Source organism: Equus przewalskii, chromosome 6, assembly GCF_037783145.1.
Source record: "Equus przewalskii isolate Varuska chromosome 6, EquPr2, whole genome shotgun sequence".
NCBI classification, from domain to species: domain Eukaryota; kingdom Metazoa; phylum Chordata; class Mammalia; order Perissodactyla; family Equidae; genus Equus; species Equus przewalskii.
The window spans coordinates 35668221-35682427 of NC_091836.1; the positions used below are offsets into that span (position 1 = coordinate 35668221).

At 41.5% G+C, this 14207-nt stretch overlaps 1 protein-coding gene across 8 annotated transcripts in view; it reads left to right on the forward strand.

Moving 5' to 3' along the window:
* FAM118B (family with sequence similarity 118 member B) overlaps positions 1-14207 on the forward strand; it is a 42198-nt gene that overhangs the window by 22017 nt on the left and 5974 nt on the right. For all 8 annotated transcript variants that reach the window (XM_008517098.2, XM_008517102.2, XM_070625178.1 and 5 more), the window contains 2 exons: positions 2127-2379; positions 11700-11927. In XM_008517098.2, the coding sequence (XP_008515320.1) occupies positions 2127-2379; positions 11700-11927 (481 nt within the window). The remainder of the gene's footprint in view (positions 1-2126; positions 2380-11699; positions 11928-14207) is intronic.

The following is a 14207-nucleotide window of genomic DNA, read 5'->3' on the forward strand; positions in this document are numbered from 1 at the left end:
ATGCCATTTTTAAAAATCTATGTGAGGATGTCATTGTTTTCTTTTCAATTTTTCTTCGCTTTCCTGTGTTGTCTCTTGTTTCCTGTAAGTTCCTTTCTATTGGCTACTTTGTTTTGGTGTAAGTCTCGTGGTGGGGCTTCGTTCAGATGTAAGGTGACCATTATTTGTCTGCTCATACTTAAGAGGAAACACTAAAAAGCCAGTCGGGGACCGTGTGCATCAGGGGCTAGGAGCAGATGGGCATCACTGTGGGTGTCCAGCGCGGACCAGGTTCTGCAGCTGACGAGCTCCTTCCCGTCAGAATCTGTGGGTCTTTTCTCTCGTGCTGGCCGTTTTCCCCAGAGAGCAATCCTCCATCTCCTGATTGGGTGGGGTGTGGGGCAGGTCTATGGCGAGAGTCTTGCTCTGGGAGAGTCTTATATTTCACATGCAGATTTTTACTTAATCCTCCCCTCCCCGAGCTGTGCACAGTGTTCTCAAATACAGAAGGCTTTGGTTCAGCTTCTCCGGAAGGCAAGCCTCCAGTCTGAAGTTCTCACTGCTTCTGATACGGCCTTGCGGTGAATCCTCCTGTGTGGCGCCCCCACCTTCAGATGCGCCTGAACGTTCCCAGAGTTCTACAGAGGGAGTCAGCTCGTACTTTACAGCTTCTCAAATTTTGTTGACTTCTTTGTCTGCTGTCACCTTTTCCTTTTCTACTCTTTATGACTTTATGCCTTCTAAAATAATTACTTTGCTCTTATTTAATGGTTTTAGGAAGAACCAGAAATGAAATACAACTGTTAAATTTTTTCTTTTTAACTGAAAGTCTTAAATTAGGAAAAAATTACACCTCAGATCTGTAAAGTATGAGGTAAAAACTTCAAATAGCCACTATTTACAATCTTGCGAATCCTTCTAGAAATTTCCTATGAGTATATATTTGTTTATGCTTCACTATCTTGATTCCCTGGAACTGAAACTCATTTTTCATCATTTGCTTCTAATATCTATTATCTGTCTTTTCCAGTAGACTCAGCTTCTGAAATCAGGGACTCTTTTGTCCATGGATCCATCACTCGTGCCTGCCATAGTGTCTGCCATAGTTATGGTTTTTCATGTTTGTTGAATGACTGCATGCAGGAGGTGGAGATAGGAAGGGGGTGGTTGGTAGAGGTTATTGCCTCAAAACCAGGTTTCCTAAGGCTGGAAGAACTGTTCCTTTCTTGCGTTATGTATGCCAAAATGCGGATCCCTTTACTGTTCATTTTATTATTTGGGTAAAGTTTGAGAAAGGCAATTTCTTGGGGAAAAACATGCCATCAGCAAAAATTCAAGTGAATGACTACATTTCAAACAGATTTTAATATAGTTTCCAGAATGAAGGCTCGTGGAGACCCAGGACGCAGAACTGTCCCCATGCTCCCTCACATAGACGCTTCAGGACGGCCTCCACTGGCTCATCAGGGAGGAAAGCAATGTTCTCACTTTCTGTCATAGCTGTTGAATAGTTATTTCTTTGTTTATTTAGGTGTGTGAGGCTCCTTTGTTTTCAGAATTCTCTTGGCCACTTTTTTTTCTTTTGGCCTGAGGATATCTGGAACAATACTGAAGGCAGATTTGTTCCCATGTTTGACTATCTCATACTCAGTTTTAGTCATGCTCAAATTTCATCTTAATAGTGTTCACAAAATTTGGGCTTAAATTTTTTATTGGCTTTCTTTCATCTCCGGTCCTACATTTCTCAACAATACCAATTTAATTTGCGTGGGTTTCTTTTCTCTCTGGAATCCAAATCAAACATGTTTTTTGAAAATATAATTTAGTTAGCAGAACTCAGCTGAGCTGTAATATAATTGGACCTTTGCCTCATCTTGGTGGGTTTTCTTAGTTTGAGAGGACTATAAAGGAGAAAACTGACTTTAAGCTTTGTTTTTAGGATTCTTGAAATAGGTTTATTATTTTGTTTTTCAGCAAGCACTGGCACGATATTCTGGTCTTTTTAATTAAGCTACTTTGGAGAGGTGTCAGAAGCTGGTGCTTGTCATCCTTGCAACTCTGAAAGTTAGAGCTGAAAACCATGACGGTCTTTCCCTGTGCCTCATATCTGTTGGATTCCTAACCTCTCATCCGTTTGACTTTCTCAGGAAGCTGCTTCCAAGCTTAAAAGCCAAGAAGCCTCGGGAGCTCGTGCTGGTGATTGGAACAGGCATTAGTGCTGCGGTCGCTCCTCAGGTTCCAGCCCTGAAGTCTTGGAAGGGGTTAATTCAGGCCTTACTAGATGCCGCCATTGATTTTGACCTTCTAGAAGATGAGGAAAGCAAAAAATTTCAGAAATGTCTCCATGAAGACAAGAACCTTATCCATGTTGCCCATGACCTCATCCAGAAACTCTCTCCTGTGAGTACCCTCCCACGTACCCTGGCCTTTGACGTTTCCTGAAATGATGTCACACATGTGTAATGTAATGAGGATATTCGCTTCTAGCTTGTAGATTTGCATAACGTTTGGCTCTTCTGCAAGATGTCTCTTTATAGACCCTGTTCAGGGTCGATATCTTGACCTCATTTCAGTTTGTGTGTGATGATCTTGATGATGTTGAGGCCTTTGTACAAAAATGAGGCCACTGTCCCATTATTGCTGTGTTTTGAATTTACTTTTTCTACACTCACCACTAGAAAAGCTGTGTTGTCTGGCATCCATGCCTTTTAGGGAACCTCAGAAAGATTAGAGATAATTCTTAATCATTTTATGGAGGAAGCCACACCAGTTTTTAATGTTTCTTTTAAAGGCAATCACTCAAAATATTTATAAGGAATTTTGTCTTGTTTTATTCCACTGAGTTGGGTACCAACTCCTGAATGGTTAAGGGGCCTCCGCGTCTTGCTTTGTCTTAAAAATCAGGATTCACTTAAGATACATTTGAAAATAATAGAGTAGCCAAAGCATGTTCTAAATCTTAATAAGTCAAGTGCACCTTAAGAGAAAATAATAACTCTTACTCCTTAAAAAGTCAATCAGTAGTGTTGATGTTTTTTCCCCCAGGCCCTAGGGCCTATAGGAAACAAGTGTCATTAAGAGTTAGCCTAAAAGACAGGCATTTAACAGTAATTTTCTCCTGGTACATGACTCATTTCAGAAACTTAGGGCCTTTTACTTCCTATTTTCATTTTCTTGTCCTTAATTGGGATAAACTGTTACTAACCTAGAACAATGTAAAGAATTAATAGGCTTTAGAGAGCTCATGGGACCTCCACCTCATACCACATACAAAAATAAACACAAAATGGAAGAAGACCTAAATGTAAGAGCTGAAACTATAAAACCCTTAGAAGAAAATATAGGTTTAAAGCTTCATCACTTTGGATCCAACTTTGTTGTTTTTTTTGTGGAAGATTAGCCCTGAGCTAACATCTGCCACCAATCCTCCTCTTTTTGCTGAGGAAGATTGGCTCTTAGCTAACATCCATGCCCATCTTCCTATACTTTATATGTAGGATGCCTGCCACAGCATGGCTTGACAAGCAGTGCATAGGTCTGCACCCGGTATCTGAACCAGCGAACCCCAGGCCACCTAAGTGGAACGTGCAAACTTAACCACTGCACCACCAGGCTGGCCCCCTGACAGTGATTTTCTAAATATGCCACCAAAAGCACAAGCAACAAAAGAAAACATAGATAAATTGTACTTCACCGAAGGTAATGTTGTCAGACTCAAAGAACACTATCAAGAAAGTAAAAAGCCCCCAGAATGGGAGAAAATATTAACAATTCATATATCTGAAAAGGGTGTAGTATCCAGAATATATAAAGAACTGTTAACAATAAAAAGGCAAATAATCCAATTTAAAAATGGCAAAGCATCTGAATAGACATTTCTCCAAGGAAGATATACACATGGCTAATAAGCACATGGAAAGATGCTCGATGTCCTTTTTTTTTTTTGAGGAAGATCAACCCTGAGCTAACATCTGCTGCCAATCCTCCTCTTTTTGCTGGAAGACTGGCCCTGAGCTAACATCCCTGCCCATCTTCCTCTACTTTATATGTGGGACGCCTACCACAGCATGGCTTGCTAAGTGGTGCCATGTCCGCACCTGGGATCCGAACCGGCGAACCCCCAGCCACCAGAAGCAGAATGTGCACACATAACTGCTGAGCCACCGGGCCGGCCCCTCGATGTCTTTAATCATTAGAAAATGCAAATCAAAGCCACATGAGATACTGCTTTACACCCACTAAGATAGAATCAAAAAGTCAGATAATAATTGTTGGCCAGGATGTGGAGAAATTGGAACCCTCATACATGCTGGGATCATGAAATTGTGCAGACAGTGTGGAAACAGTCTCACATTACCTCAAATGATAAAATGAAGAGTTTCCATATGACCCAACAGTTCTGCTCCTAGATATAGACCCAAGAGAAATGAAAACACGTGTCCATACAGAAACTTAAAGCAAATGTTTATAGCGTTATTCATGATAAACAAAGGATGGAAATAACCCAGATGTTGATCAACTTTTAAATGGATAAACAAAATGTGGCGTACTCGTACAATGCAATATTACTTGCCCATGAAAAGGAATTAAGGGCTGATACATGCTGCCACATGAATGAACCTTTAGAACATTATGCTTGGGGCCGGCCCAGTGGTGCAGCAGTTAAGTTCACACATTCTGCTTCAGCAGCCTGGGGTTCACCAGTTCGGATCCTGGGTGTGGACCTACATACCACGTGTTGAGCTTGCTGTGGTAGGCATCCCACATATAAAGTAGAGGAAGATGGGCACAGGTGTTAGCTCAGGGCCAGTCTTCCTCAGCAAAAAGAGGAGGACTGGTGGCAGATGTTAGCTCAGGGCTAATCTTCCTCAAAAAAAAAAACCCTGAAAAACGTTATGCTAAGTGGAAGCCAGTCGCAGAAGACCACATGTCAGATGGTTCCATTCATATGAAATGTCCAGAATAGGGAAATGTGTTAGAGACAGGAAGCAAGATGAGCAGTTGCCTGGGACTGGAACAGGAGGGTGATAGTTACAGGTTATGGGGTTCCTTTTTGAGATGGTGAAAACGTTCTAAAATTGTGGTGACAGTTACACCTATCTGTGAACCTTCAAATAATCACTGAATCATATACTTCATATAGGTCAATTGTGTGTTAATGTGAATTATATCTCAATAAAGCTATTAAAAATAAAGGTAAAGGGGTGGAAAAGGTGTGTAATTCCAACACTAATCAATAGAAAGTGACAGTGGCTATATTAATATCTGATAAAGTATACTTGAGAGCAAAGAGGAGAGAAAACATACATAATATTTTTTAATGTCCAAACAAATGCAAAATTATTGTTATGTAAAAAGATAAAGAGTATTTAGCTAGGGGCCGGCCTACTGGTGCACTGGTTAAGTTCTCACATTCCACTTCAGCAGCCCACAGTTTGCTGGTTTGGATCTTGGGTGCAGACCTACGTACCACTTGGCAAGCTGTGCTGTGGCAGGCGTCCTGCATATGAAGTAGAAGAAGATGGGCACGGATGTTAGCTCAGGGCCAGGCTTCCTCAGCAGAAAAAAGGAGGACTGGCAGTAGTTAGCTCAGGGATAATCTTCCTCAAAAAAAAAAAAGAGTATATAGTTAGCAAATGTAAGAGAAAAATATTAAAGAAATGTGTTTGGCAGTTAATTAACATGTTATCTTTCTGGGAAAAAAAAGAGCTTATGAGGACAAAGAGTGCTGTATTAGTCCAGGAAGAGTAGTCTGTGGATGCAGAAGTCCTGTGTCAAGCTAGGAGTTGTGGTATTGCCGTGCCAGCTTATTATTGTGGCTGCAGCCTTTACTGATCCATTATAGTGGTCTCCTGAGAACAGAAAGCTTGGTTTTGCTAGTTGGGTTGGTTACGATTGAAAGCAGTGAGAAGATTTAAGTCAATGCCAGTAAATGTATACTAACCAGATACATCAAACTGGAGTCACTAATTATCTTTGGGTGAAGATTTATTATTAACCTTAAAGTATAGCTGTGGATTAGTGTCAGTTCCAGTAGAATAGCAATTATCAAATTTTTTGGTCTCAAGGCTCCTTTACACTCTTAAAAATTATTGAGAATCTCCAACAGCTTTTATTTATATGGGTTATATCTGTCAATATGTTCATTGACATTAAAATATTCATTGTATTAAAAATGAGAATTTAGGGGCCAGCCTGGTGGCCTACTGGTTACGTTCACATGCTTCACTTCGGGGAGGCCCCAGGTTCACAGATTTGGATCCCGGGTGCAGACCTACACCCTGCTCATCAAGCCATGCTGTGGTAGGCGTCCCACACACAAAATAGAGGAAGATGGGCACAGATGTTGGCTCAGGGACAATCTTCCTCAAGCAAAAAGAGGAATATTGGCAACAGATGTTAGTTAGGGCCAATCTTCCTCTCCAAAAGAAATCAAATGAGAATTTAAAAATATTAATTCATTTTAAAATAACAGCAATAAACCTATTACATGTTAACATAAATAACAATGCTTATGAAAAATAATTATATTTTCCAAAACAAAGATAAATTAGTGAGAAAAGTAGTATTGTTTCATATTTTTACCAATCTCTAATGTCTAGCTTAATAGAAAACAGCTGGGTTCTCACATCTGCTTTATATAGTCAGCCTGGTGTGTTTATGTTGTTTTGGTTTAAGTCTGAAAAGATCAGGTGTCATAGATACTTGGAAAAGAGAAGTGTTTTAATAGTCTTTCTGGATAATTGTAGATATTCCTTGTTGGTGCTACTCTGTTGCACTGAACTCCATGGTCCAGCTTGCACTCAAAGTGGCTGTTTCACCCATGCGTGCTTTTGTAACTTCATGTGTTGGTCATTTGGACAGTGCTGGTTCACTGGGTTACACATATTTTTCAGATGTTGACGCATTTCACTACACAGTCAAAAAACTGCATTCATTAATATCACCACCAGTCTCATCACAAAGGTGTGTTTGGGAGCTGTCAAGCTCATGGTGGCAGATACAAGTTGTATGAAATTCTGACTCTTGCTGGAAGGTTCAGCTTTTATCGTTGGCGACAGTGGCAGCAGTCATCCATCCACTGTTTTCCTTGAAATGGCAGTCTCGCTTCACTTATTTTTACAAGAATGCCTGAGACTACCCAAATCTGAATAACCATAGTTTGACTGTCATTCTTTCAAGTAAAAATGATGTTCCATGAAAAAAGGCAGCTGGTTCAGCTTACAAATTAAATACTCACACCCATGTTTCACCTCGAGGCCGCCATCCTCTCCAGCCTGCACAAGTGCGATGTGCGTGCTTCCTGTTTCCGCGCACACAATCTTAAAAGGACGTGGACTCAAGGAGCAAGATTTAATGCAAGTAATAACTTTTACTGCTTCATTGAGGACATTCTTGAGTGAAACTGGCATTTTTTCTTTCTGTAAGTCTTGGGTAGTGACGAATATATGAAGACAGCATGCTTGGTTGACTCTCTTGATTCACCCTAAGGCACTGGCAGTTTTCCCACCATTGCTTTTGTACCATCAGTGGAAATATCAACAGAATTTAAAAGACAGATATCACCTTAATATTATGATGACAATAATTTTGATTTTACACACCCCTTAAAGAATCTTAGGGATCCATGGGGTCCAGGGCCACATTTTGAAAACCACTCCAATAGAGGATATGTAAGAAGAAAACACAGACAACCCAAAGGCTTAAAAAAAAAAAAAGAAACAGAGATACGTGTTTGGGGAAATTTGAAGGCTATCTAAGTATTTGATATTGAGGAATTAATGTTACTGTGTCTTTTAGGTGTGGTAGTGGTATTGCAGTTACGTTTTGTTTCACATATAAAGGGGAGTCCTTATCTTTTGGGGAACTCTTGAACTGTTGGAATGAAATGATATGATGCCTGGGAATTGCTTCAGGAAACTTCAGTGAAGGGAGTCGGGGACGGAGTGGGAGGGTGTTTGGATTAGACAGGATTGGCCGCGTGTGATCGTTGTTGAAACTAGAAGATGGGAACGTGGGGGTTTATACTCTTCTTTTTATCTTTGTGTATGTTTGAGCATATCCATATATATACATATTTTTTAAAGAATCTAACGATGCTAATAAGGCAGGGTGAATAGGCCCCTCTACCTGAGCAGTTTCTCAGAGTAGGGAAGTGACATTGTGCCTTCTATGCAAAGAGGGTTTCGGAATCAGAAAGACTGCCGTTTAAATGCACTGGGCCCCGGGGCAGGTCACTTCACTGCTCAGAAGCTGTTTTTGCTCTTGTAAAACTGGGATACTACTGCTTACCTTGTATGAAGAATAAGTGAGTGAATGTGTGTAAAGTGTCTGGCACATGGCGAATGCACTCTCAGTGTTAGTGACTTTGGTGGGAAAGGGTGTCTGAGATCAGGGAGATGGGAGTTACAGGGAAGGAGATGAAGTCCCTTTGGATTCAGCTCACTGTTTCAGGTGAGTGAGAAAACGTCCATAGTTTGTGTGGAAGTTCGGCATTTCCTTTCAACTGTGGAGCCTCCTTGTTTGTTTTCATTCCTTTGTTTTTATTTAGAGAGGCCACTGGTGGGAAATTCAGTTCTAAGGTCACCTGCTTCAAGAGAGAAAAACGTTCACTTTAAGTCTGAGGAAATCACTGCAGCTCCAGAAGCCTCTTTCCTTCTTCTCAGTGTTGATATGCAAGATGTGATCGCTTAAAGAAATCACTCAGATAACTGACTTGTGACATTTATTTCCAGGCCTTCGCCTTCTTTTCTTAGGAGCAAGAAAATATATTCCACGCTTAGGACTGCCTGGTTGTATACACAGGTGTTTTTATCTGTGTGTGGAATGATTAAACTGCTCCTGGAATGTCGTGTTGTATAACTGTGTGTGTGTGAATCCAAGTACAAGACGAAGTTATAAAACACAAGAAAGTTCTTTTTATTTGAGGAAGATTCGCCCTGAGCTAACGTCTGCTCCCAGTCCTCCTCTTTTCACTGAGGAAGTCTGCCCCTGAGCTCACGTCTATGCCCATCTTCCTCTACTTTATATGTGGGACGCCTACCACAGCATGGCTTGCGAAGCTGTGGCATGTCTGCACTTGGGATCTGAACCAGTGAACCCTGGGCCACCGAAGCGGAACGTGCAAACTTAACTGCTGCACCACCAGGCCAGCCCCAGAAAGCTCTTAAAATCACAATTTTAAACTTAGTTTTGCTTTTTTGAATAGGTAGTGTTTATACACATTGCAGATTCAAAATGATGTAAAAAGGTTTACAGACATTGCAACATCTCACTCCCACCCATGTCTTTGTCCACCTCCCCTCCCCAACTGACCCCCCCTTTGATCACCACACTTACTAGCTTTTTGAGTATTCATTCAGTGTTCCTTTTTGCAAAAAACAAGGAAATAGGACTTTATTTATTCTTACCTCACTACCTCCATCGCCCATGTCAACAGGTAGCACTGTAGACATACTGTTCTGCACCTGGTTTGTTTTATTTAACAGAATATCCTGGAGACCTTTCTGTACCAGTCTCATATACGGGTACTTGGCCATACCAGTCTCCTGTAGTAGATACTTGGCTTGTTTCCAGGCTTTTTACCATTACAGATAACAGAGCAGTGATGACCTTGTATATGTCATGTTTTTGATAGCAAATCTAGGAAAGAGCCTGGTATTCAATAGTGGTATAGGGTTATAAATTCTTCACTGTTTGTTTCTGATCAGATTGTTCATCCTGATTGAGTGTTAGAGTCCCCAGTTGGCTGCCTATGGGCTGCTAATATGCTACGTAATTATTTATGCCAGTGTGTAATGAGAACGGACAAAAGTTTAAAAACATGACCCACATTCTCAGCCACGTAAATTATGGGCCATACTGTCTTTTTAGCACTAGAAAAAAATCTGTGAGCCCGCTGACACAGGCTACAGTGAGGAGCCTGTCTAGTGGTAGAGGTGGCACGGATCAAATCGACAGACCAGATGCACTTCTGGGTGTGTCACCATCAGGCAGAGGACTGTTTCACTCTGTCCTCTAATTTTTCTACTGTGAAGATATTTGCCATTTATTTGGTAGGTATAATTAAAGAATTGATAATTTTGTAAAGTACTTTGAAGAATTAGGAGAAGAATTTGGCAAATTGAAGCATGTTTTACGAATCTGCTTATACAGTCCCGTGGAAACAGATCTTTATCTGAGCATTGCGCTATTAGAAAGATATGCCACAGCAAACCAGGAAGGTGCGGGGGATACTTTGAGGAAAAACAGAAGGAGCTAAATATCTACTGTCTAGCAGCTAAGAGCGATGACTGCCCATATTTGCATGGGAAATATTGGGCCCTTTAAGAACTAAATCTGGCTCTGGTGTTATCTAATGGGATGGTATTGCAGGAATAGGTTAGAGATCAGACATTTATTATAACACATTACACAGTTACTTTCTCCCTTCAAATTCCTTCTGTCCCGGGGCCTCTTCACTTTTAAGTTATAAAGCCCACTTCCCACTTGAGGTTGGTATTATAGTTCCTCATTAGTCCTCAGAAGTATTTACATATATTCACAATGAATCTGAGAAAGCAGTTATTTAAAAAACCCTGTTTAAGAAATAGGGAGTCTGGGGCCGGCCTGGTGGTGCAGCGGTTAAGTTCCCACATTCTGCTTCGGCGGCCAGGGGTTCGCCGGTTCGGATCCCGGTTGCGGACATGGCACTGCTTGTCAAACCATGCTGTGGTAGGCATCCCACATAGAAAGTAGAGGAAGATGGGCACAGATGTTAACTCAGGGCCAGTCTTCCTAAAAAAGAGAAAAGAAATAGGGAGTCTGTTTAGAACTGATAAATGCTTTTTAGAACTGATAAATGCTTGGTTTTTGTGGGGGTTTTTTTTGCAAGGAAGATTGGTTCTGATCTAACGTCTATTGCCAATCTTCCTCTTTTGCTTGAGGAAGATTGTCGCTGAGCTAACATCTGTGCCAACCTTCGTCTGTTTTATGTGGGATGCTGCCACAGCATGGGCTGACAAGTGGTGCTAGATCCACACCCAGGATCCGAACCCGTGAACCTGGGCTGCTGAAGCAGAGCACACAAACTTAACCATTATGCCACCAGGCCAGCCCCTGTTTGGTATGTTTAATAGTTGCAAAATGCAGATTTTTTTATAACCTTTATTATATACTAAGTGTTCTTCCTGGCAAACCTATAAACAAATTGCTGAATTATGCCAGGGGAAAAAACAGGTGGGGAGAAGGCGAGCAGTTTTTCCTAAATCCGTAAGCATCTGTACAAAGCACCTCGGATTAGAAGAGCTGCTAAACCACATTTCGAGCTGTCTTACTGGTTATTCCCTAGATAAGGGAAATTTAACAGAAAGTATTGCCTTCTTCCTGGAGGCCTCATTAGAGGGTAATTGGTGCTTTACTTTCTAGCCCAGCATCCGTTTAGTCCAGGTGCTGACTCACAGCTCTTGGCCACGCCCCTTTTTCTTCATTCTATAAAATGCTATTCAGAAAGCTTATGCTTGTTGGTGTATGATGTCATAGGACTGATCTCTGCTATGTGCCAGGCATTGTGCTGAGCCCTTGGCATTATCATCCTCTTTTCCCTGTTAGAACACTGTAGGCAATATTTTATCCTTATTTTAAGTACAAAATATTCTTCAAAAACTTGCTCTTACTGTAACTAAGACAAATCACTACCAAAACACCTAGGATTAATGTTTCTCTTTCAAATCCCTCCCCAGCGTACTAGCAATGTTCGATCCACATTTTTCAAAGACTGTTTATATGAAGTATTTGATGACTTGGAGTCAAAGATGGAAGATTCTGGAAAACAGCTGCTTCAATCAGTTCTCCACCTGATGGAAAATGGAGCGCTGGTATTAACTACAAATTTTGACAATCTCCTGGAACTGTACGCAGCAGATCAGGGAAAACAGCTGGAATCCCTTGACCTTACTGATGAGAAAAAGGTAAAAAGCAAAGGATTGCTGTCCTCTTCAGGCTAGTGGAGTGTATCTTCCTCATCAGAAAAACTGTCTTCTAGTTGGTATATTGTGTAGTACTGGTATTTATGTAGAGGTAGAAAGGAAGATGCTTGTCCCTGGTTGGATTTTTGGTTTTTGGTTTTTGAGATAAAGTCAGTCAGTGTACAGTAAAATGCACAGATCTTAATAGTGTTCAGTTCTGTGTGTTTTGACAGTTGCACCCGATGTTAAAGAAAGAGTATAGAAAGTCGTTTGAACCGTAAGTTCTCTTTAACACTCGCTGATATCAGGTGGGTGTAATATTGATTTAAAATTCTCTCTTAGGATATATTCTTTATGGCCTCTGTTGGGAATGCGGGAGGACTGCCTTATGATGTCTGGAAGAGCAACGTGCAGGCCGCGTGACAGCTGGGTGGGGGTTAACATTAAGTGGAAACCTCAGCAGACTTTTTTATTGTAGCCCATACTATACCTAAGCCATCACCATAATATTGAATTATAGATGTTGATCTCTGTCAACTAATGAGATGAGGCTTTATTAGAATGGTCACCTGAGTTTGTAACTTGAAATCTAGCCCCAGTAGGAGATTCTGTAGATACACCAGCATGTATTTGAGGAGGCCATAAAAGGGAAAATGTTTTCATTGCTGTAAAAAGATGTCAGAGACACAGTAAGTGAAGAAAAAAGAAAACAAAACAGGTTGTAAAACGCCACCAGGTCTCATTTGTCCTGCTCTGTAGTTTTTGTAATTTTCCTTCTACACTTTGTTTTCCCGGGAACCTGCCTTTGGGTCCACCTCAGAGCCTAGCTAGAGTTTGAACAGACAGTGATTCACCCCCTAGCTTTCCTTGTCACTGCCACTGCCAGAGTAGTCACTGTAATACCACTGGTGATTTTGCTGACCTTGAAGCCAGGTTTTAAAAGGCAATCAAGTTTAGAGAAATGGTGCCATGCATGGTTCTCGCTGGCTGGAATATCTTCCACCTGCTACCACCACCACTGTGCTTTGTGTGATCAGCTCCTTCTTCACCTGTAAGTCTCAACTTCAGGATCACCTCCTCTGATAGGCCTTCTCTGACGTCCTATTTAAGAATGGACTCAGGGCTGGCCCGGTGGCGAAGTGGTGAAGTTTGCACGTTCCGCATCTCGGCGGCCCGGGGTTCGGTGGTTCAGATCCTGGATGCGGACGTGGCACAGCTTGGCAAAAGCCATGCTGTGATAGGCGTCCCATGTATAAAGTAGAGGAAGATGGGCATGGATGTTAGCACAGGGCCAGTCTTCCTCAGCAAAAAGAGGAGGATTGGCAGTAGTTACCTCAGGGCTAATCTTCCTCAAAAAAAAAAAAGAATGGACTCGCCCTTATTTTTTTGTCCATTTCCTTCATGGCACTTACTCTAACTTTCAATTTTTATCTTGGTTTGTTTGTTTTCTGGCTTTTTACCCCACAGGAATAGCAACTCCATTTGGATAGGTACCACATCAGCCTTTCTTACCCCACAGTCTGAGATAGTACCTGGCACATAGTGGGTGCTCAGTAAATATTTTTTGAGTTAATAAATGATGGAACGAAATTCAAAAGCTAATGGCTGGAAACAGCTTCCATGCTGCTTCTAATGTAATCTCCAAGATCACGAGCAGGATCCGAAGCATTAGGGCATTTTCAGAATTAAGGCTGTCTCTCAGACTTGGTATTTTCCTTTTCGTTTTCATCCTGGAGGCTTGAAATTTGCTTTGTATTTTTAGTCCACATTAGGGGCAGTATTGAAGTCTAATGATTAAACCATTGACTGATAGTCAGAATGGGGCCAAGTAATATCAAGTTCTAAATCTCTGTGCCTCTTGACTATTTTTCCTAATTCATACCTTGTTTCTCTAGAACGTTATAAGAATAAATTTATACTGTCTCAAGTCCCTGGGAAAATGGGACCATGGAGTCCAGGCGGCTGTTGTTATCACTGTCATCTAAATGATTGTGCTTCATTGGTAGCCTGTGAGGTAACTCAGAGGTGACTGAAGGGACTCTTATTGGTTATCAATTGCTGCACAAAAAACCACCCTGAGGGGCTGGCCCCGTGGCTGAGTGGTTAAGTTTGTGCGCTCCGCTGCAGGCGGCCCAGTGTTTCATTGGTTCGAATCCTGGGCATGGACATGGCACTGCTCATCAAACCACGCTGAGGCAGCGTCCCACATGCCTCAGCTAGAAGGACCCACAACGAAGAATATACAACTGTGTACCGGGGGGCTTTGGGGAGAAAAAGGAAAAA